This window comes from Stenella coeruleoalba (assembly GCF_951394435.1).
Source record: "Stenella coeruleoalba genome assembly, chromosome: 13".
NCBI lineage: Eukaryota > Metazoa > Chordata > Mammalia > Artiodactyla > Delphinidae > Stenella > Stenella coeruleoalba.
The window spans coordinates 20,306,838-20,328,632 of NC_137159.1; the positions used below are offsets into that span (position 1 = coordinate 20,306,838).

Consider the following 21,795-nt stretch of genomic DNA (forward strand, 5'->3'; position numbering starts at 1 on the left):
CCCCTCAGTAAAGTAATATAATTTTCTATCTTAGATCCTCTACATTTGTATCAGGATTATTTCTAACATAATAAAGAAATAAAATTAAGTAGTGAAATAAAGCCAACAAATTATTTTTATTGTTTACTTTGTGAACAGGATCTCTTTTCTATTATTCTATTTTTTTTTACATTATGGAAATCTAGTAACTTCTATATCTTTATTTTAAAATCAATAACCTCACTGAAGTATCTTATTAGTTCCAACGAATTTTCTGTGACATGTTAAGGCCTAATTTCTGTGGTAAATACTTGAAATTTATTGTATTTAATCCTTATTTTAGAAACTTTGGAAATAATATATATATGGTCTGAGTTCAATATATGTATTTTTTTTTGACTAACTGAAAAAATAAAAGAAAGAAGAGAGATGCCTATGAAAACTGGAAAGAATTATCTGTGTATAAAGTGCTATAATTATCCTTCCTTTATATCATCCATCTCCACACCTTTAACAATCATTTGCTCCTGGTTCTGTTTTCTAGCAGGCAGCCAGTCATCTCCTGCCAAAAATTCATGTCAACGTATCCAAAAGCAAACTCATCATCTTTCTCCACAGCTGTTAGGTAACCAATTCTTCTCCTATGAATTCCTGTTACATTGTATTTTATCACTTAAAGGGTTTCAGTACATTTCTGCATCCTTCATCTCCTCTAAGGGAAAATATAACTCTTAAAAGCAGATACTAATTATTTATAAATGTTTTTAGCTCACAACACATGTAGGCTCTCACTGAACATGGGATGAACTCAACTGAATTCCACCTTCTCACAGGTGGGCTGTATCCTGGCCCAGGGGCAGTGAGAGCTGTCATCCCGGGCTGTTGATGATATGCGTCCTTCCCATTCATTCGGTTGCCATGACTATGGCACAGTGAGCCATCCTTCTACTGCTTCCCTCATTGGGACACACCCCTAGAAATAGTAGGTTCAGAATGTGGATCATTCACGGGACTAGCAGAGGTGCCACCCAGAGGGGCTGATGCGAGGAAGACCAGGATCCCGGATGGGATGAGAGGGCAGTGGAGTCTGCTCACCACTGATTGAAAATGAAGAAATTGAGAGCAGTTCTTCACCCAAACACAACATCGAGGCAATCCACATCTACAATGCCTATGACATTTGCCTCTTTAATAATAAAGATCATCCTGCAAATGATAAACTGTCCCTAAAATAGCCTGTGGTGTAGGAAAGTTACAGTGTTCAAGGTTTCTACCTGCAAGGGATCAGGTCCTCTTTAACACAGTTGTTAGTTCCCTTAAAGACCAGTAAACTAGGTTCTACCAAGATGTCGGATTCCTAGTAACAGTCATACATCAGGTAGTTTAACTTACTATCAAAAGCCTCAAGAGAGGTAAATCAATGTATATTATCTTGGCGGCCCTTCATCCCAAAACATTTTTTTCAGTGAAAACACACGCCCTTCTGGGTATATCACCCAGATGCTTACGTCAAATTCGTTCAGAGCCGCAGCCAGCTCCCCGATGCCCGTGTGGCCTTTGGCTTCGTCGGTGGGCGAGGTAGCTTGAGCAGCATTGGAGATGCCGGCAATGGCCTCCTGCACTTGTTTGAACACGTAATCTCGGTTGGCTCTGGTGGCAGCAACATCTGGGTGGCGGAGAAAGGCTTGGGAGGCTGTGTACAGCATTGTGGCGTTCTTCTTTAGAGCCCCTCGGGCGGCTGCCATCTCATCCCGACAATGAGGGTCCTTCAGCTCCTGTGTGTGCAAAACACAAACCCGTCACTTCCATGAAGCTTGCCATGGAAGTGTCTGTAATAGAGCTTAAAGTCACAGACATCTAGGACCACTGAATTTTAGAAACCATCTCCTCTCTCTTCTCTCTAGTTGCCAAGACTTTGCACGTACTGTTCTTTCTATGTGAGATATCTGAGCATCCCTCTTCCACCCTATCCTTTCCCCTGATGGGGCCCATCCTCTGAGAACCTACTCTCCATAAAACTCTCTAAGCTACATCCCCTTCTATCTGCTCCCACAAGACCCTCTTCCCTCCTATCATTAATACTCATCAATGCTTTATTGTATTTACTTATTTAAGTATATGTCTTTCTCCTAAACTGTATGTCTAATGAGAGCAGAGAGCCCTAGCTATCTTGCTCAGTGGTTCTTTAGGCAACAGCACAGTATCTGGCCCATGAAATGCATTCAATAAATATTGCTGCAAGGATGTCAAAACTGAGCCACCAACAAGGTAAGTGGCTTGAATGGATCAGAGTTAGTTATCAGCAGATGGAAAACCCAAACTTCAGTTTTCTGATACTGTGCCTGACTCCACATTCAATTACAATTGCAAACATGGGAAATCGAACTCCTCTGATTTTGCTTAGTGCATCACTGTCGCTTCATTATCATTTTCAGCACAGGGTTCATTTTTTTTAAAACTACTTTTGGCGGATCACTCATTTGAGTTTAGGGAATAATAAAAAAAATCGATCAAAGATGATTTGCTTTCTTAGTTTGGGATGTCAAAATAGTACCACTGGAGAGTCTCTTTATTTTCAGCTTTAAAGGGTATTGTTAAGAAAAGGTTCACAGCATTTTTGGAAATGTTAAAGGCAGTACTGTTCTCTGAGGACCATGTTAGACTGCCAGCTGAGTATCTCTAGGAGAAAATTTCTCTAGCTTCAAAATCTATCATTAGAGGGTATTTGAACCACTGGAGTTCTATTCCTATTTGTTCACTTGGTACATGATAGATGGATGACCTGGAAACAGTGAATTACATCTCTTCCATGGGTCAAAATAATTCTGAGACAAGCACATTATATTTGATATCTAAGATTGTCAAGACAAACTGACATTAAGTAGTAAATAACTAACTGAGCCATCTATCTCCCTTTGCTTAAGCACTAACAGATCTATGCCAGCCAACATAATTTCTAAATTGGGATGACTTATTTTTAGCCCTAAAGATCAACACAGATAAATCGGGAACCAACATGTGAGGGTATCCTCTACACTGGTCAATAATACAGGTGGTGCAGGTAGAAGTTTCCTCCCAACTAGTCATGAAGGGTCTTATTAACCTCCAGAACACCTGGTCCAGAAACCTTAGACTCCATTCTGGGATATATCTATACTAAAAAAAAAAAAATCTAAATATGAAAGTGAGAAAAAGGAGGTGGGAAATTCTTTCCATAAAGATATTTTTAGAAACATTTTTAGTCACATGAATAAAACCTGTAAACAATGTAAATGCTGATTTATGAAGAATTGGTTAAGTAGACTATTGAAGTTTTCATTTGATGGACTCTTTATGTGGATATTAAAAGAAGTTTCTATAAAAATAATAAAATGGGTAATATTTATAAGATAAAGAAGAACACTTTACACCTATTTGTATGCACGGTATGATTGTAAATATGTTACAATATGAAGATAAACAACTGAAAAGTAATATACCAAAATATTAGCACGACACTTCTGTGGCTGGTAGAGTGTTATACAATTTTTTTTCTTCTTTTAATTCTACTTTTTTTCCTACATTTTCTTGAAAGAGTGTGAAATAGCAATTAGTTAAAACAAGGTTTATGAGATAAAAATAAATTATATTTATGGGCATTCTCAGATGAATATCTCATATATTACTGTGGATTTTAATACCAGCTACATGCTGATGACTTGTTTCCATCTCCAACCCACATCTCTCTCCTTTTGACATTTCTACATGGATTTTCCAAGCATCTCAAAATCAATGCATCTAAGTATGAAATCTTGATCTCGAACCCTCACTGGTCCCTTTCCAGTCTTCACCCATCTCAGTAAATTCCTCACCATCTATCCATTTGCTCAAACAGAACCTCAGATGTGAACTGGTTGCTGTCACTCCCTAAACTCCCACAGCCAATTGCACAGCAGGTCCTGAGTGTACTATTTTCAAAATAAACGTGGATTCCCTATGTTTTTCTCCACCGGTACTGCTGCCAAGCTATTTGAGACCACCACTGAGGCAGAAAAGACACAGCCAGGCCCCAGGACAGCCTCCTCATGTACAGGCATGAGTCAGAAGGCAAAGCTACCTCCTTGTTTTGCCCTTACTGAGGCCATGATGCATGGAGGAATGGCATCTAAAACAGAAACTTTGTAGCATCTGAGCAAGAAACTCTGACCATGAAAAACCATGGAGCATGTGCAATAAAAATGCACAGGTTGCTGATGACCCTATAGGACCTTCCACGTGTGGCACTCAACTAGTAAGGGACAATTTAAGGGAAAACAGCTCCTAGAGTGCATGTAGGGTGGCTTCAGGAGACAAACGCACAGGACCAGAAGCTGATGCAACCTGGTGCAAATCCAGGCCACACCTCAACCCTCTGCTCAAAGAATATTCCCCCCTAATCAAAAAGACCCCCACCCATTCAAAGTGCTAAAAATAAGACAAAAAGGGGATCTACAACCCTGGGTGGCACCCCTCACTCTAGAGGATGCCCACACGCTTCTCTGAGTGTGTAACTTTTGCTTCTGTCCTGAATAAACTGTGTCTTTGTTCTCTTTGCGCCTCAGACTCAGTGTGTGTATTTATTTTTTCCTCTGTGTTTTGCGTTCCTCACCAAATTCTTTTGGACGAATTGAACGAGAGCCTGAACTTTTGATAAAGATTTTCCAGAATCACCAGCATCGCTCACCTAGATGACTTCAGCCCCCTCCCAACTACAAGTAGTCTCTCCTCTTCCATGCTACCCCCATCTTTGCAACGTACCTAGAATAACATTAAACTGTAAATCTGAGACTTTGATACCAAACTCTGAACTATTCAACTACTACCCATTCACTTACAATAAAATCCAAACACTCTACAAGACTCTGAGTGTCCTGGCACCCACCCTTCTCCCCAGCCTCCCCGTTGGTCACTGAAATCAAGATTCAATACATTTTTTTTTCAGTTGTTTAAACAAGCTAAGTGGCTTTTGGGCCTCAAACCTGTGCTTCAGAGTAACTTCGCTCCTAACCACATTACATTGTGGGCTACCACACAAGATTCCACTTGAACAAAGGATTCTGCTGATAACAAAATACTTAAAAATAATCGCCTGAACTAAAATCATGACTGTGTGCCCACCACAAAGGACACTGGAAGCTCTTTAGGGGAAGGGACTAGATCTTGGTCAATTTGTAATACGGGTGTCACTTCAGTCTGGCACAGATGAACACTCAACAAATGTTCACTAGAATTCTCCTGTTGGTCACAGAGAACCTTAGAAAAAGTCACTAGGAAGTGCCCAAAATGTTGAAGAATCCTGAGAATAGTCAAGAAGATTGATGAATAGGATTTTAACTAACCTCTCCACATTTAAAGATTTTTTTTCTAAGAAGAAAGAAAAGGACACACTCTTTGGAAACTAAATTCTGATGGTACCTACTGAACAAACAGAGCTGGCTAAATGGAGGGTGTCATCCTGAGACAAAAGGGAGGCAAAGAAAACCCCAGGTCAACCACCTTCATCAAAGTGACTCGCTACCTGTGCTCTCCCTCCCCTGTCCATTCCCTTCTCTCTCTCTCTTTCTCTCTCTCTCTCTCTCTGCCTTTTCTCTATTTTTCTTCATGTTTACTTAATCTCTTTGATAAAAGTTTCACTGTACATACTACACACTTGGGGTGTGTATATGCACGGTGCTGTCCACAGGGCTGGGAGATAAAAAGTGAGGGCTAAGGACAGTGCCCAGGGAGTGGCCACACCACAGTTTGATATTCTTTGTATTTCAATCGGGAGCTTTTCCAAGTGTGAACAAAAGGTTAGAGTGTGGTCAGACACAGAGAACAGGCTTGTGGTTGTGAAGGGGGAGGGTGGTGGGGGAGTGATGGAGTTTGGGGTTAGCAGATGCAAACAATTACACATGAAGTGCATAACAACAGGGTTTTGCTGTATAGCACAGGGAACTATGTTCAATATCCTGAGATAAACCATGATGGAAGAAAATATTTAAAAATGTATATATCAATATATGTATAACTGAATCACTTTGCTGTATAGCCAAAATTAACACAACATTGTAAATCAACTATACTTCCATAAAAAAATAAATATAAAAGTCAAAAAAAAGAAAGGTTAGAGTGGTAGGGCTGGCGTGGTGGTTCCCACCAGTAAAGCAGGTGGCCTGTGACCTACTGTAAGCACACAGGGGCCCGAGAGTACCCAGGGAGTACCAGCGCAGTACGGTAGGGCCAGAACGGGCCCGAGTAGGAAGATGCCTTTGTGATCACAGATTCCTAAGGCATCTGATGATCTGATAGCCGGCAGGTGCAGCTGATCCACTGTCCGGGCCTACAAAACTACAAGGTTACTTAAACTCACTCACTTTCTCCCCTAGATTTCCAAAATCTTTCCCACCTGTTGTCTTCTTGCAGCTACATAGTTAAGTTTCACCATCTCTTTTCCAAATTCTTTAAAGCGATTTGCAAGGTCTTGCTCATTTGTAGCATTTTTGACAGCTTCTAAGGCCTCCTCCACCTGAAACGATAAAAAAAAAAAAAATCCAATATATTTATAACTGGATAGTTAGTATTGCAATATTATTAAACATGCTAGAAATGCTAGTTTGTTAAAAAGAAAACATTTATTCATTAACATTTAAATCAAATAATGGGGAAAAGTACCCCAAGAAGCATTTATAATCAGAAAAAAATATTTGTTCAACATTTATATATTTTGTATATAAAAGATAATAATTGCTGAACTCCTAAAGCAAATAAAATACTACATTGAGATGAGGGGAAGATGGCGGAAGAGTAAAATGCGGAGATCACCTTCCTCCCCACAGATACACCAGAAATACATCTACACATGGAACAACTCTTACAGAACACCTGCTGAACGCAGGCAGAAGAACTCAGACCTCCCAAACGGCAAGAAACTCCCCACGTACCTGGGTAGGGCAAAAGAAAAAAGAATAAATAGAGACAAAAGGATAGGGATGGGACCTGCACCAGTGGGAGGGAGCTGTGAAGGAGGAAAGGTTTCCAAACACTAGGAAGCCACTTTGCAGGCGGAGACTGCGGGTGGCGGAGGGGGAAAGCTTCGGAGCCGCCCGCAGAGGAGAGCGCGGCCACAGGGGTGCGGAGGGCAAAGCGGAGAGATTCCCGCACAGAGGACCAGTGCCGACCGGCACTCACCAGTCCGAGAGGCTTGTCTGCTCGCCGGCCGGGGCGGGCGGGGCTGGGAGCTGAGGCTCGGGCTTCGGTCGGAGCGCAGGGAGAGGACTGGGGTTGGCGGCGTGAACACAGCCTGCAGGGGGTTAGTGCACCACGGCTAGCCGGGAGGGAGTCCGGGGAAAAGTCTGGAGCTGCCGAAGAGGCAAGAGACTTTTTCTACCCTCTTTGTTTCCTGGTGCGCGAGGAGAGGGGATTAAGAGCGCTGTTTAAAGGAGCTCCAGAGACGGGCGCGAGCCGTGGCTAAAAGCGCGGACCTCAGAGACGGGCATGAGACGCTAAGGCTGCTGCTGCCGCCACCAAGAAGCCTGTGTGCGAGCACAGGTCACTATCCACACCCCGCTTCCGGGGAGCCTGTGCAGCCCGCCACTGCCAGGGTCCCGGGATCCAGGGACAACTTCCCCGGGAGAACGCACGGTGCGCCTCGTCACGTCAGCCTCTGCCGCCGCAGGCTCGCCCTGCACTCCGTGCCCCTCCCTACCCCCAGGCTGAGTGAGCCAGAGTCCCCAAAGCAGCTGCTCCTTTAACCCCGTCATGTCTGAGCGAAAAACAGACGCCGTCCGGCAACCTACACGCAGAGGCAGGGCTAAATCCAAAGCTGAGCCCCGGGAGCTGTGAGAACAAAGAAGAGAAAGGGAAATCTCTCCCAGCAGCCTCAGAAGCAGCCGTTTAAAGCTCCACAATCAACTTGACGTACCTGCATCTGTGGAATACCTGAATAGAGAGCGAATCATCCCAAATTGAGGAGGTGGACTTTGAGAGCAAGATTTATTATTTTTTCCAATTTTCCTCTTTTTGTGAGGGTGTATGTTTCGGTGTGAGATTTTGTCTATATAGCTTTGCTTCCACCATTTGTCCTAGGGTTCTATCCGTCCCTGTTTTTTTTTTTTTTTTTTCTTAGTAATTATTTTTTTATTTTAATAACTTTATTATATTTTATCTTACTTTATTTTATTTTACTTTATCTTCTTTCTTTCTTTTTTCCTTCCTTCCCTCCTTCCTTCCTTCCTCCCTCCCTCCCTCTCTCCTTTCTTTCTTTCCACCTTTCTTTTCTTTCTTTTGTTCTTTCATTCATTCTACTTCTACTAATTCTTTCTTTCTACTTTTTCTCCCTTTTATTCTGAGCCGTGTGGATGAAAGGCTTTTGTTGCTGCAGCCAGGAGTCACTGCTGTGCCTCTGAGGTGGGAGAGCCAACTTCAGGACACTGGTCCACAAAAGACCTCCAAGCTACACATAATATCAAATGATGAAAATCTCCCATAGATCTCCATCTCAACAACAGCACCCAGCTTCACTCGACGACCAGCAAGCTACAGTGCAGGACACCCTATGCCAAACAACTAGCAAGACAGGAACACAACCCCACCCATTAGCAGAGAGGCTGCCTAAAATCATAATAAGTTCACAGACACCCTATAAAACACCACCAGACATTGACCTGCCCACCAGAAAATCAAGATCCAGCCTCATCCACCAGAACACAGGCACTAGTCCCCTCCACCAGGAAGCCTACACAACCCACTGCACCAACCATAGCTACTGGGGACAGACACCAAAAACAATGGGAACTATGAACCTGCAGCCTGCAAAAAGGAGACCCCAAACACAGTAAGATAAGCAAAATGAGAAGACAGAAAAACAGCAGATGAAGGAGCAAGATAAAAACCCACCAGACCTAACAAATGAAGAGGAAATAGGCAGTCTACCTGAAAAAGAATTCAGAATAATGATAGTGAAGGTGATCCAAAATCTTGGAGATAGAAGGGACAAAATGCAAGAAACATTTAACAAGAACCTAGAAGAACTAAAGATGAAACAAACAATGATGAACAGCACAATAAATGAAATTAAAAATACTCTAGTTGGGATCAATAGCAGAATAACTGAGGCAGAAGAACGGATAAGTGACCTGGAAGATAAAATAGCGGAAATAACTACTGCAGAGCAGAATAAAGAATAAAGAATGAAAAGAACTGAGGACAGTCTCAGAGACCTCTGGGACAACGTTAAATGCACCAACATTCGAATTATAGGGGTTTCAGAAGAAGAAGAGAAAAAGAAAGGGATTGAGAAAATATTTGAAGAGATTATAGTTGACAACTTCCCTAATATGGGAAAAGAAATAGTTAATCAAGTCTAGGAAGCACAGAGAGTCCCATACAGGATAAATCCAAGGAGAAATATGCCAACACACATATTAATCAAACTGTCAAAAATTAAATACAGGCTTCCCTGGTGGCGCAGTGGCTGGGAGTCTGCCTGCCAATGCAGGGGACGCGGGTTTGTGCCCCAATCCAGGAGGATCCCGCATGCAGCAGAGTGGCTGGGTCCGTGAGACATGGCCACTGGGCCTGCGTGTCCGGAGCCTGTGCTCTGCGGCGGGAGGGGCCACAACAGTGAGAGGCCCGCACACCGCAAAACAAACAAACAAACAAAAAAACAATTAAATACAAAGAAAACATATTAAAAGCAGCAAGGGAAAAACAACAAATAACACACAAGGGAATCCCCATAAGGTTAACAGCTGATCTTTCAGCAGAAACTCTACAAGCCAGAAGGGACTGGCAGGACATATTTAAAGTGATGAAGGAGAAAAACCTGCAACCAAGATTACCCTACCCAGCAAGGATCTCATTCAGATTGGATGGAGAAATTAAAACCTTTATGACAAGCAAAAGCTGAGAGAGTTCAGCACCACCAAACCAGCTTTACAACAAATGCTAAAGGAACTTCTCTAGGCAAGAAAAACAAGAGAAGGAAAAGACCTACAATAACGAACCCGAAACAATTTAGAAAATGGGAATAGGAACATACATATTGATAATTACCTTAAATGTAAATGGACTAAACGCTTCAACCAAAAGACACAGATTGGCTGAATGGGTACAAAAACAAGATCCATATATATGCTGTCTATAAGAGACCCACTTCAGACCTAGAGACACATACAGATTGAAAGTAAGTGGATGGAAAAAGCTATTCCATGCAAATGGAAACCAAAAGAAAGCTGGAGTAGCAATTCTCATATCAGACAAAATAGACTTTAAAATAAAGACTATTAGAAGAGACAAAGAAGGACACTACATAATGATCAAGGGGTCAATCCAAGAAGAAGATATAACAATTGTAAATATTTCTGCACCCAACATAGGAGCACCTCAATACATAAGGCAAATACTAACAGCCATTAAAGGGGAAATTGACAGTAACACAATCATAGTAGGGGACTTTAACACCCCACTTTCACCAATGGACAGATCATCCAAAATGAAAATAAATAAGGAAACACAAGCTTTAAATGATACACTAAACAAGATGGACTTAATTGATATTTATAGGATATTCCATCCAAAAACAACAGAATACACATTTTTCTCAAGTGCTCATGGAACATTCTCCAGGATAGATCATATTTTGGGTCACAAATCTAGCCTTGGTAAATTTAAGAAAATTGAAATTGTGTCAAATATCTTTTCCGACCACAACGCTATGAGACTAGATATCAATTACAGGAAAAGATCTGTAAAAAATACAAACACATGGAGGCTAAACAATACACTACTTAATAACGAAGTGATCACTGAAGAAATCAAAGAGGAAATAAAAAAAAAATACCTAGAAACAAATGACAATGGAGACACAAGGACCCAAAACCTATGGGATGCAGCAAAAGCAGTTCTAAGATGGAAGTTTATAGTAATACAATCCTACCTTAAGACACAGGAAACATCTCGAATAAACAACCTAACCTTGCACCTAAAGCAATTAGAGAAGGAAGAACAAAAACACCCCAAAGTTAGCAGAAGGAAAGGAATCATAAAAATCAGATCAGAAATAAATGAAAAAGAAATGAAGGAAACGATAGCAAAGATCAATAAAACTAAAAGCTGGTTCTTTGAGAAGATAAACAAAATTGATAAACCATTAGCCAGACTCATCAAGAAAAAAAGGGAGAAGACTCAAATCAATAGAATTAGAAATGACAATGCAGAAGTAACAACTGACACTGCAGAAATACAAAAGATCATGAGAGATTACTACAAGCAACTCTATGCCAATAAAATGGACAACCTGGAAGAAATGGACAAATACTTAAAAATGCACAACCTGCCAAGACTGAATCAGGAAGAAATAGAAAATATGAACAGACCAATCACAAGAACTGAAATTGAAACTGTGATTAAAAATCTTCCAACAAACAAAAGACAAGGACCAGATGGCTTTACAGGCGAATTCTATCAAACTTTTAGAGAAGGGCTAACACCTATCCTTCTCAAACTCTTCCAAAATATAGCAGAGGGAGGAACACTCCCAAACTCATTCTACGAGGCCACCATCACCTTGACACCAAATCCAGACAAGGATGTCACCAAGAGAGAAAACTAAAGGTCAATATCACTGATGAACATAGATTCAAAAATCCTCAACAAAATACTGGCAAACAGAATCCAACAGCACATTAAAAGGATCATACACCATGATCAAGTGGGGTTTATTCCAGGAATGCAAGGATTCTTCAATATACGCAAAGCAATCAACGTGATACACCAAAGTAACAAATTGAAGGAGAAAAACCGTATGATCATCTCAAAAGATGCAGAGAAAGCTTTCAACAAAATTCAACACCCATTTATGATCAAAAACATGCAGAAAGTAGGCATAGAGGGAACTTTCCTCAACATAATAAAGGCCATATATGACAAATCCACAGCCAACATCGTCCTCAATGGTGAAAAACTGAAAGCATTTCCACTAAGATCAGGAACAAGACAAGGTTGCCCACTCTCACCACTCTTATTCAACATAGTTTTGGAAGTTTTAGCCACAGCAATCAGAGAAGAAAAGGAAATAAAAGGAATCCAAATCGGAAAAGAAGAAGTAAAGCTGTCACTGTTTGCAGATGACATGACACTATACATAGAGAATCCTAAAGATGCTACCAGAAAACTACTAGAGCTAATCAATGAATGTGGTAAAGTAGCAGGATACAAAGTGAATGCTCAGAAATCTCTTGCATTCCTATTCACTAATGATGAAAAATCTGAAAGTGAAATCAAGAAAACACTTCCATTTACCACTGCAACAAAAAGAATAAAATATCTAGGAATAAAACTACCTAAGGAGAAAAAAGACCTGTATGCAGAAAATTATAAGACACTGATGAAAGAAATTAAAGATGATACAAACCGATGGAGAGATATACCATGTTCTTGGATTGGAAGAATCAACGTTGTGAAAATGACTCTACTACCCAAAGCAATCTACAGATTCAATGCAATCCCTATCAAACTACCACTGGCATTTTTCACAGAACTAGAACAAAAAATGTCACAATTTGTATGGAAACACAAAAGACCCTGAATAGCCAAAGCAATCTTGAGAACAAAAAACGGAGTTGGAGGAATCAGGCTCCCTGACTTCAGACTATACTACGAAGCTACAGTAATCAAGACAGTATTGTACTGGCACAAAAATGGAAAAATAGATCAATGGAACAGGATAGAAAGCCCAGAGATAAACCCACGCACATATGGTCACCTTATCTTTGATAAAGGAGGCAGGAATGTACAGTGCAGAAAGGACAGCCTCTTCAATAAGTGGTGATGGGAAAACTGGACAGGTACATATAAAAGTATGAGCTTAGATCACTCCCTAACACCATACACAAAAATAAGCTCAAAATGGATTAAAGACCTAAATGTAAGGCCAGAAACTATCAAACTCTTAAAGGAAAACATAGGCAGAACACTCTATGACATAAATCACAGCAAGATCCTTTTTGACCCACCTCCTAGAGAAATGGAAATAAAAACAAAAATAAACACATGGGACCTAATGAAACTTCAAAGCTTTTGCACAGCAAAGGAAACCATAAACAAGCACAAAAGACAACCCTCAGAATGGGAGAAAATATTTGCAAATGAAGCAACTGACAAAGGATTAATCTCCAAAATTTATAAGCAGTTCATGTAGCTCAATAACAAACAACCCAATCGAAAAATGGGCAGAAGACCTAAATAGACATTTCTCCGAAGAAGATATACAGACTGCCAACAAACACATGAAAGAATGCTCAACATCATTAATCATTAGAGAAATGCAAATCAAAACTACAATGAGATATCATCTCACACCAGTCAGAATGGCCATCATCAAAAAATCTAGAAACAATAAATGCTGGAGAGGGTGTGGAGAAAAGGGAACACTCTTGCACTGCTGGTGGGAATGTGAATTGGTACAGCCACTATGGAGAACAGTATGGAGGTTCCTTAAATAACTAGAAATAGAGCTACCATATGACCCAGCAATCCCACTACTGGGCATATACCCTGAGAAAACCAAAATTCAAAAAGAGTCATGTACCAAAATGTTCATTGCAGCTCTATTTACAATAGCCCGGAGATGGAAACAACCTAAGTGTCCATCATTAGATGAATGGATAAAGAAGGTGTGGCACATATATACTATGGAATATTACTCAGCCCTAAAAAGAAACGAAATTGAGCTATTTGTAATGAGGTGGATAGACCTAGAATCTGTCACATAGAGTGAAGTAAGTCAGAAAGAGTAAGAGAAATATCGTATGCTAACACATATATATGGAATTAAAGGGAAAAAAAATGTCATGAAGAACCTATGGGTAAGACAGGAATAAAGACATAGACCTACTAGAGAATGGACTTGAGGATATGGGGAGGGAGAAGGGTCAGCTGTGACAAAGCGAGAGAGAGGCATGGACATATATACACTACCAAACTTAAGGTAGATAGCTAGTGGGAAGCAGGTGCATAGCACAGGGAGATCAGCTGGGTGCTTTGTGACCGCCTGGAGGGGTGGGATAGGGAGTGTGGGAGGGAGGGAGATGCAAGAGGGAAGAGATTTGGGAACATATGTATGTGTAAAACTGATTCACTTTGTTATAAAGCAGAAACTAACACACCATTGTAAAGCAATTATACTCCAATAAAGATGTAAAAAATAAAATACTACATTGATTGTATTTTGAGTTGTGGTTTTGATAAGGGATATGGACTTTTAATTTCAAGTAGAAAAATAAAGGAAAATATACTTAAGAAATATGGAATTGAAAAACAACCTTTAGAAATCTTCAGGGGAGGAAATATTTTGCAAACAAAAACTGGAGGAACTCCTGGGCTGCAAAAAGTTTGAGATAGCTTAAATCTGCAACCAGTCTTCTCGGCATCACCTCTAAATCTGGGACTAAAGGGATTGTAATTTTAAGCTGAGTTTACGCCTTGCTGTCCAATAGAAGAGAAAATATTGAGCCTCGCAAAGTAAGTGAATTTGAAGCTTTGTTGCCATGTAAGGTGGCATCAACTAGGGTGAACAGAATAACGATCAGTGGAAATAGCCGAGTACATAATCGTGAGTGAATAAGGCACAAGACAGAACTATGTTTGCAAAATCAAAAGTTCTTAGTTTTGAAGGGAGTCTGGTTGAGAGGCCTCAACTAGTACAGGCTTCTGAGAGTGGCAGTAGAAAAAGAGAAATGGTAGCTCTGAAAGAGTAATGAGAAATACATAGAGAATGTATGGGTCTACTGCAGAATTCCAATTGGCTCTTGTAATTTAGACCAAATCAAAGGACAATATACAGACAATTCATTGTTTGACAATGCAGGTAATCCAAATGACCATTAAAATGACTAGAAAAAGTCATAGATTAACATAGTACTATAGAGATACACCTTTGTTTAACTTGACACAATCACAAAGGTGGCTAATCCAACTTCCTCACCAAGTTCCACTGAGTGCAGGAACAGAATAGTGTCTATAAACCAGTGATAATGGATATCATCAAATCTTTTCCTCCACAGATACGACAGTACCATTAAATTTACTAAATAGGCTAACATTTCATTAAGGAAAGAGTTGCAGCAAGCAAGGAAGTTATTTAGAATGATGGTGATGGGCGGTTCAATCTAGACTCCAGATAAAATTAGGTTTCCATTCTCATCTTTCATGGAAGATAGAAGATCTTTCTTTCGTACCTATTTGCATTGTTCCTGAATGACTGTGAAGAGGAAAGGCTACATCTTGCTCTTGGAATGTCTGCAGGTGACAGAGACCTGGGAAGAGTGGAAGGACACAGATGGCAGGCTGTGTGATGGTTCTGAGAAGAAGACTGGTGCTCACGGGGGAGGTGTTATAAGGGGAGGTTTGGGGGACTCTGTGTGCTGGATTGGGAAGTCACTTCCAACAAGCTGATAAAGGGGGCCCTTAGAGGCAGCTGCCACGTCCTTCCTTGTAATAAATGCCCTCTTGACCTTGGACCCTACAGACAGTTATTCTCCTCCCATGGCCGGCCTGGGCTGACGAACACCAACATGAGAACCCTCAGCTCTGGCAGGTCTTCCTGTCCTTAATACTAGAGCCTGAGTTCTGGGGATGGGGATAGCTGAAAAGTGTGAACTTCTAGACACGATATTAAAATTTCCTCCCTATTTGGTGGATTTAGATATTATTTTCAGAGCTTGTCCCTTAAAACTCTTAAAATCTTGAGTCTTCTCAGAGTTTGTCTGAAATAGCCCTTACCCCCATTTCCAAAGCAAGCCTACTTGTCACTATTATTTAGTCGACAGCTCTGTCAAATTGTTTGAGACAGACTCTTTAAGTCAATCTCCGGGACTTCCCTGGTGGTCCAGTGGTTAAGACTCTGTGCTCCCAGTGCAGCGGGCACAGGTTTGATCCGTGGTTGGGGAACTAAGATCCTTCATGCTGCACAGTGTGGCCAAAAACAATAAATTAATTACACTAAATCAAATCAGTCTACAATTTTCCTGACTGAACCTGCACTTACTTATTTTGATTTAAAAAAAGTAGTCTGAGAATTCATACTTCTTAAGTATGAATACTTATTAAGAACCTCCTAGGAGCTAGGCAGACATACAGGGATGGGGACAGCGGGAACAGAGGAGTCTGTTTCCCCTCCTGGACCATGTGATCCTGTTCTCCTGTCCACAGTCACTGCCCATACCAGTGCTATAAATCATTGTTACGATCATTTCCATTTGGACAGACTGACCTCATTCCGGGGTCCTTCAGTTGATATCCAGTTGATTGGATTTTAAGTGACACTAATGAAACTAATAAGTCATACAAAGCTCTCTTGTTAGGATCTGGATTTAAATTTAAAAGATGTTATCTTGGAAATAGGAGCTGGCCAAGTAAATGAATGAATGAAGACAAGATTCTATATTTGACTACTTTACTTGTTGAGCCATATACTCTGGTTTGACCATGGATATCTCAGCAACATCATACTTTATCTTTCTGCCTCCTAAAGATAAGCTGGCCTTCTTGATTAAATTTTCTGTTTCCTTGTTCAAAAGTGAAGACAATGATTTCATCAGAAAGCAAGAATGATTAAATGCTAGCATCACTTATTCATAAACTGCCATGCTTTATAAAGTACAATAATACATCTTGATACATTTCCAAAGTTACCTTCAGCTTGTACAAGAAAAATGACAATAGACAATGTCCCTGACTACTTATGATGTAGCAGACATTGGTCCAAATGTTTTACATATACCTAATTTAGTCCCCCAAACAGCTCTTCGAAGCTGATAGTTTTCTTGTTTCTTCTTTACTGAGGAAAGACTGCAGCCAGAGGGGTGACACAGCTAGCCTGAGAGGTCTCACAGCAAGAGGGTGCAGGAACCTGGGTGTGAACCCAGATAATTTGCTCCAGAGCTCATACTTTTAACTCCTGGGCTGTGCTGCCTCAGTTTCCTAAAAAGGATGGTTTTGTAAAGCTGCTGGAGTCCAGTTTGGATTGTACTGATCAGCTGATAATGAAGATTCATTAAGAGTCCTGCCCCATCTGGTAAGTCTCCATTCCACCTCTTAATTTCGCTAAAATCTACCCCTTCACAGGACACACTGCCACTGCCTTCACTCAGCTTTCCTTTCATTCACTGGCCTGGATCATTTTAATCATATCTCACCTCTCAATCTGTCTCTTTGGTTGGGCTCACCCCTCTTCTAATTCCTTCTCCATATTGCTACCAAAATTATTTGGCTAAATCACGAAGCTGATTCTAATGCTTAGGACTACTCAGCAGTCCCCCATAATCCATACAGAGTCTAAACAAATGTGTAGAGTCCAAACTAATTCTCATGATAACGGAGACACTCCACACCCTGTATCTCTCTAACTCTGTGACTGCCCCTCCCAACCTCACCCTCTCTGCTCCAACAACAGAATCAATCAACCATATTACTGTGAATGCCCTAAGTCCCTCCCTCCCTCTCATGCCTTTCTTTCCTCTGCCTGTGAAGCTCTCAGTAGGTGAAATCTTTTGTCCCACCTGGATCCATCTCCCTTCTTCTGGCAAGAGCATCCCGGTTGGGAGCAGTGAATCACTCTCTCCCTAGGCTGGTTATAAAATCTAAATTTCATACTTTCTGCCTGCTCTGTGAACACGTAGCTCGGCCCTTTACGTCTTTTTTTTTTTTTTTAAATATTGGCTATATTTCCTGTGTTGTACAATATATTCTTTTTTTTTTTTTTTTTGAAGATGTTGGGGGTAGGAGTTTATTAATTAATTTATTTATTTTTGCTGTGTTGGGTCTTCATTTCTGTGCGAGGGCTTTCTCTAGTTGTGGCAAGGGGGGGCCACTCTTCATCGCGGTGCGTGGGCCTCTCACTATCGCCGCCTCTTGTTGCGGAGCACAGGCTCCAGACGCGCAGGCTCAGTAGTTGTGGCTCACGGGCCTAGTTGCTCCGCGGCATGTGGGATCTTCCCAGACCAGGGCTCGAACCCGTGTCCCCTGCATTAGCAGGCAGATGCTCAACCGCTGCACCACCAGGGAAGCCCTGCATCTTATTCCTATGTTAAGCTTTGTAGGAAGAGAGTGTTTGACAGGCAACAGAGGAGGAAGGGGTTTTGTTTCCTGGTCCTGGAGTGCTCCCTGGACAGGCTCGGCAGCAGGGGTAGCTCCTCCAACACCAGCTGGCCCCCATGGGTGATTCTGTAGTGCAATGCCTCTAGTGAGACGTGTCTCCACGCACAGTTTTCCTTGACACCCTAAAGGGCAGATTTCTAGCAAGTTCCGTTGGCTTGTGTGGCACTTCAGTGGCCTCTCTGTCATCCAGTGACCTAGGAACATCTGGATCTTGGCCCTGGTTTGGGGTGGGCTCCTCCTAGCGTGCTCTATCTCAGTCCTGGGGGGAGTGGCTACTCCTTCCATCTGCCATTCCTAGATTCCCTAGAGTTCTCTTTACGTCTTCCTAGACAATTCCTTGTTCCTCTAATCTATTAGAGCTAATAATTCTTTATATTAAGCTTTCCCTGCTCAAATTACTGTGTAGTATTGCTCTCACTCCTGGACAGGATGACACCTCCCCCACTCTTTGGATGGGGCCAACCTCTTTCCAATCACCCTCAACACTTAGCCCCCAGGTTCAGGCTTGGGCTTGTGACTCCAGCCTGTTCAATTTGTGGTTGAACAATTAGTTCAGGAAAAGGCAAATCTCATTCAGTTCACTGAGCCCCAGTCCTAACACCTCCCTCTCCCAACCACATCACCCTTCTTCACATTATCCCAAATCACCCAACAATACAATTTGGTTGAACTGATCCCATCCTTGGCTTGGAAGGTGATGAGGGAGAAGAACAGTGCTGACCAAACTAAGAAATCAGCATATCCTATGTCCCCTCTAAATAATTAACTCAGAGATGTATACCTGATTTAGAGGCCAAAATGACTAACAAAATTATAAAACTTTTATTTGAGCTGCCTGGGAAGAGAATTTCCTTTTTTGCTAACTATAACCTAGAAGCATGTAATCTTGAGAATATGTTGCAGCTACCTTGAGATTTTGAGAAAAGAGCCTACGGAGAAGAGTGTCCTTAGTGAGGAAAATGAGATAGAAACCTGGTCCTTGTCACATGTTTGTACCTTGATCAAGCTTTGCCTGAAGCTACCTGCCTCTGGACTTTTAGTTTGGTGAGTCAATATATTCCCTTTTGGAACGGCCAACTTGAGTTGGGTTTCTGTTATTTAAAATGGAAAACATCCTAATTATTATGTTTTCCTTCCAGGTGAGACCATAGCAGTATGCACAATTTTCACAACATGTGCTTCACTCTTTCTTAATGTCTCCCCCACCTATAAACTCATGAAGGCAGGAGCTGAGTCCTATTTACCTTTGAAGTCATATATCTTGGCACAATGTCTTATACATAGTAGGCATCCAATAAGTATCTCTTGAAAGGATAACTGAATAAATAAGTAAATTCCAAATAAATCAGCTGAGGTTAATGCCGTGACAGGTCTGATGAAAAACATGTGCTAAGAACCTGGGCAGTAACTTCTACCTTTAGAATCAGAGACAAGGATATTTTATACCTTGATTATGTGCAGCAGAAATTAACAAAATATTGTAAATCAACTATACTTCAATAATTTTTTTTTTTTTTAAAAGAGCCACATCAGAGTTGCAGGACAAAACAGTAGACTGCTGAGAAATAATGTTACTGGGGACTCACTAAGACCATTCAATGCTAATGTCACAAAAATCACAGGCAATATTAAACTCACCCACCAACAATGGGGCAGCAGCATTAGATTTGTCCCCTGGTAGCCTCGAAGATAATCTGAATTTCCTGAGAAGTTGACTAAATGGTTGTGTTTTCTCATTTTGCTATTGACTTTCTAGAGAGAAATTCTGAGATAATCGGGAACATCATTATTCCAGGACTCAGACTGAGTACAGAAAAAAGTGATTGTTTCCTCTGACACACACATGGCTAGGTGAGTTTGTGTGTAATGACATCACCAACGCTAAGAATTGGACAATATACTCTGATTGCATTCACTCAGAGTTTAGGGAAAATAAATATCGCTCTTCTTGATCACTGATTGAAATGCAGGAGTCCTTTCAAAGCGTGAAGTGTCACAACTCCATCTCCACTGATAATGTCAACTGATTGCAGGATACACCAGGTGTCTGTAGGGAATCACTCACCAGCAACTTCAACCATACAAGTGATTATAATTCAGTAGTTTTTAATGATGTCTGATGTGCAAATGTTTCCTTTAGCTTCGCTCAGGAACATCAAATTCCCACTTTGGCGATAACTCGGCTTTGAACTATATGTCACTCGCTGTTCCATCACTATCCTCCCGAATTCAAAATAACTACGGTAGCAAAAACCTTCAGCAGTCATACGAATCCTTAATATATTCAAAAGAGAGCTCAACGTTAAAACACACACAAATACTTGCAAATAGAGCAAGTAGCTTAATTTGAGCAACTAGAATATCTATGTTATATGAAAAGATGGCCTCCTTAGCAGGCATATAAACTTAAGTGTGCAAATGTAATTTTAAGGTAGCAGAATGCAAAAACCTACACACTGCCAAATCATACAACCTCTGCAGAATTCCCAGTTCTTTACTCATTTTCAGAGGGTGAATGAGTTTTGCTCAGGATTACTCAATTTGCCAACAATTACCTAGAGGGTGCAGGGCAGAAAATGAAGACGGGCATTTTAGGAGAATAAATTGACTCTCCTTCATCTGCTCAGTGAATTATTGATGGAAAGACATGAAAATAAGTTTCTGATAAGAAGGCAATTCCCTCCATATTCCTGTAAGTTACTCAGAAATGAGAAAAATCAATATCTGGAAAGAACGGCAATAGAGTTTGGGCATATGGCCTGAAAGATGAAAAGTAAAATATTATCTGAAGTGCTTAAAGGTAAAATACCTTGGCAGTGGTTAACACGGCAGGAAGCTACAGGACTCCTTATACTGTGTTAATCAATGTCACGACCCCAAATCAAGTCACTGCTTTATTATCATTAGAAAGCGCCTGCCACTCTTTTTCTCATCTATGTTCTATCAACCATTTGGTAGAGAAACTCATTTTTATTTGGAAGAAGCCTTGATAAAAGTATAGATGATAATTTCTAACCTGTTCCATCAAAATACATGAAGATATTTCCTTCACCTTGATTTAAAAACAAGTAAGTAGATGCTGGCAGACAACACTTGTTTATGAGAGGATGTGCTTCTATAGAAAAGAATACAAATGCCAAGCAGAATTATATACCATGTTCAATTGCAAAGAATTGTTGACACATTGTCTTTTTTAGGGAATTGGAACAATAGTCCCATCGTAGGAAACCCTGATTGACCTGAACCCAAGTAGGACACACCCGACCTGAGTAATTCAGCGCTAGCACCAGAAGCTGCAGTTCCCCATTTGCTCCACAAGAGGGCACCATTCCGCCACCGCTGTTCCCTGCAGAGGCTGCGCTTTCAGTAGAACAAATGTGTTTTTCAGTCTACAATCATTTTTAATTTTACTACTGACAGTCTGACAGGACTACTTAATATTGCTGGGTTGACCTTTCCATATTTTGTGCTAAATCTTTTTTTTTTTTTAAACTTCTCTTAATCTGCTGTGTCGGGAAGAGGATATAATTGACGCCACATGAAGACAGGCTGCAGTGTGATGTTATCAGCCGACAGCACTGGTCAAAACAGGTGGGTAGAGGCAGGATTGCAGGCAGCAGCTGGTGCCGTACATCACACTACAGGCCCCGATTGCACGAG

At 41.0% G+C, this 21,795-nt stretch overlaps 1 protein-coding gene across 2 annotated transcripts in view; it reads right to left on the reverse strand.

The window, feature by feature from the left end:
• Positions 1-21,795, reverse strand: part of CTNNA2 (catenin alpha 2) — a 1,199,753-nt gene that overhangs the window by 796,990 nt on the left and 380,968 nt on the right. For both annotated transcript variants that reach the window (XM_079940963.1, XM_079940964.1), the window contains 2 exons: positions 6,386-6,505; positions 1,488-1,754 (listed from right to left, as the gene is read on the reverse strand). In XM_079940963.1, the coding sequence (XP_079797089.1) occupies positions 1,488-1,754; positions 6,386-6,505 (387 nt within the window). The remainder of the gene's footprint in view (positions 1-1,487; positions 1,755-6,385; positions 6,506-21,795) is intronic.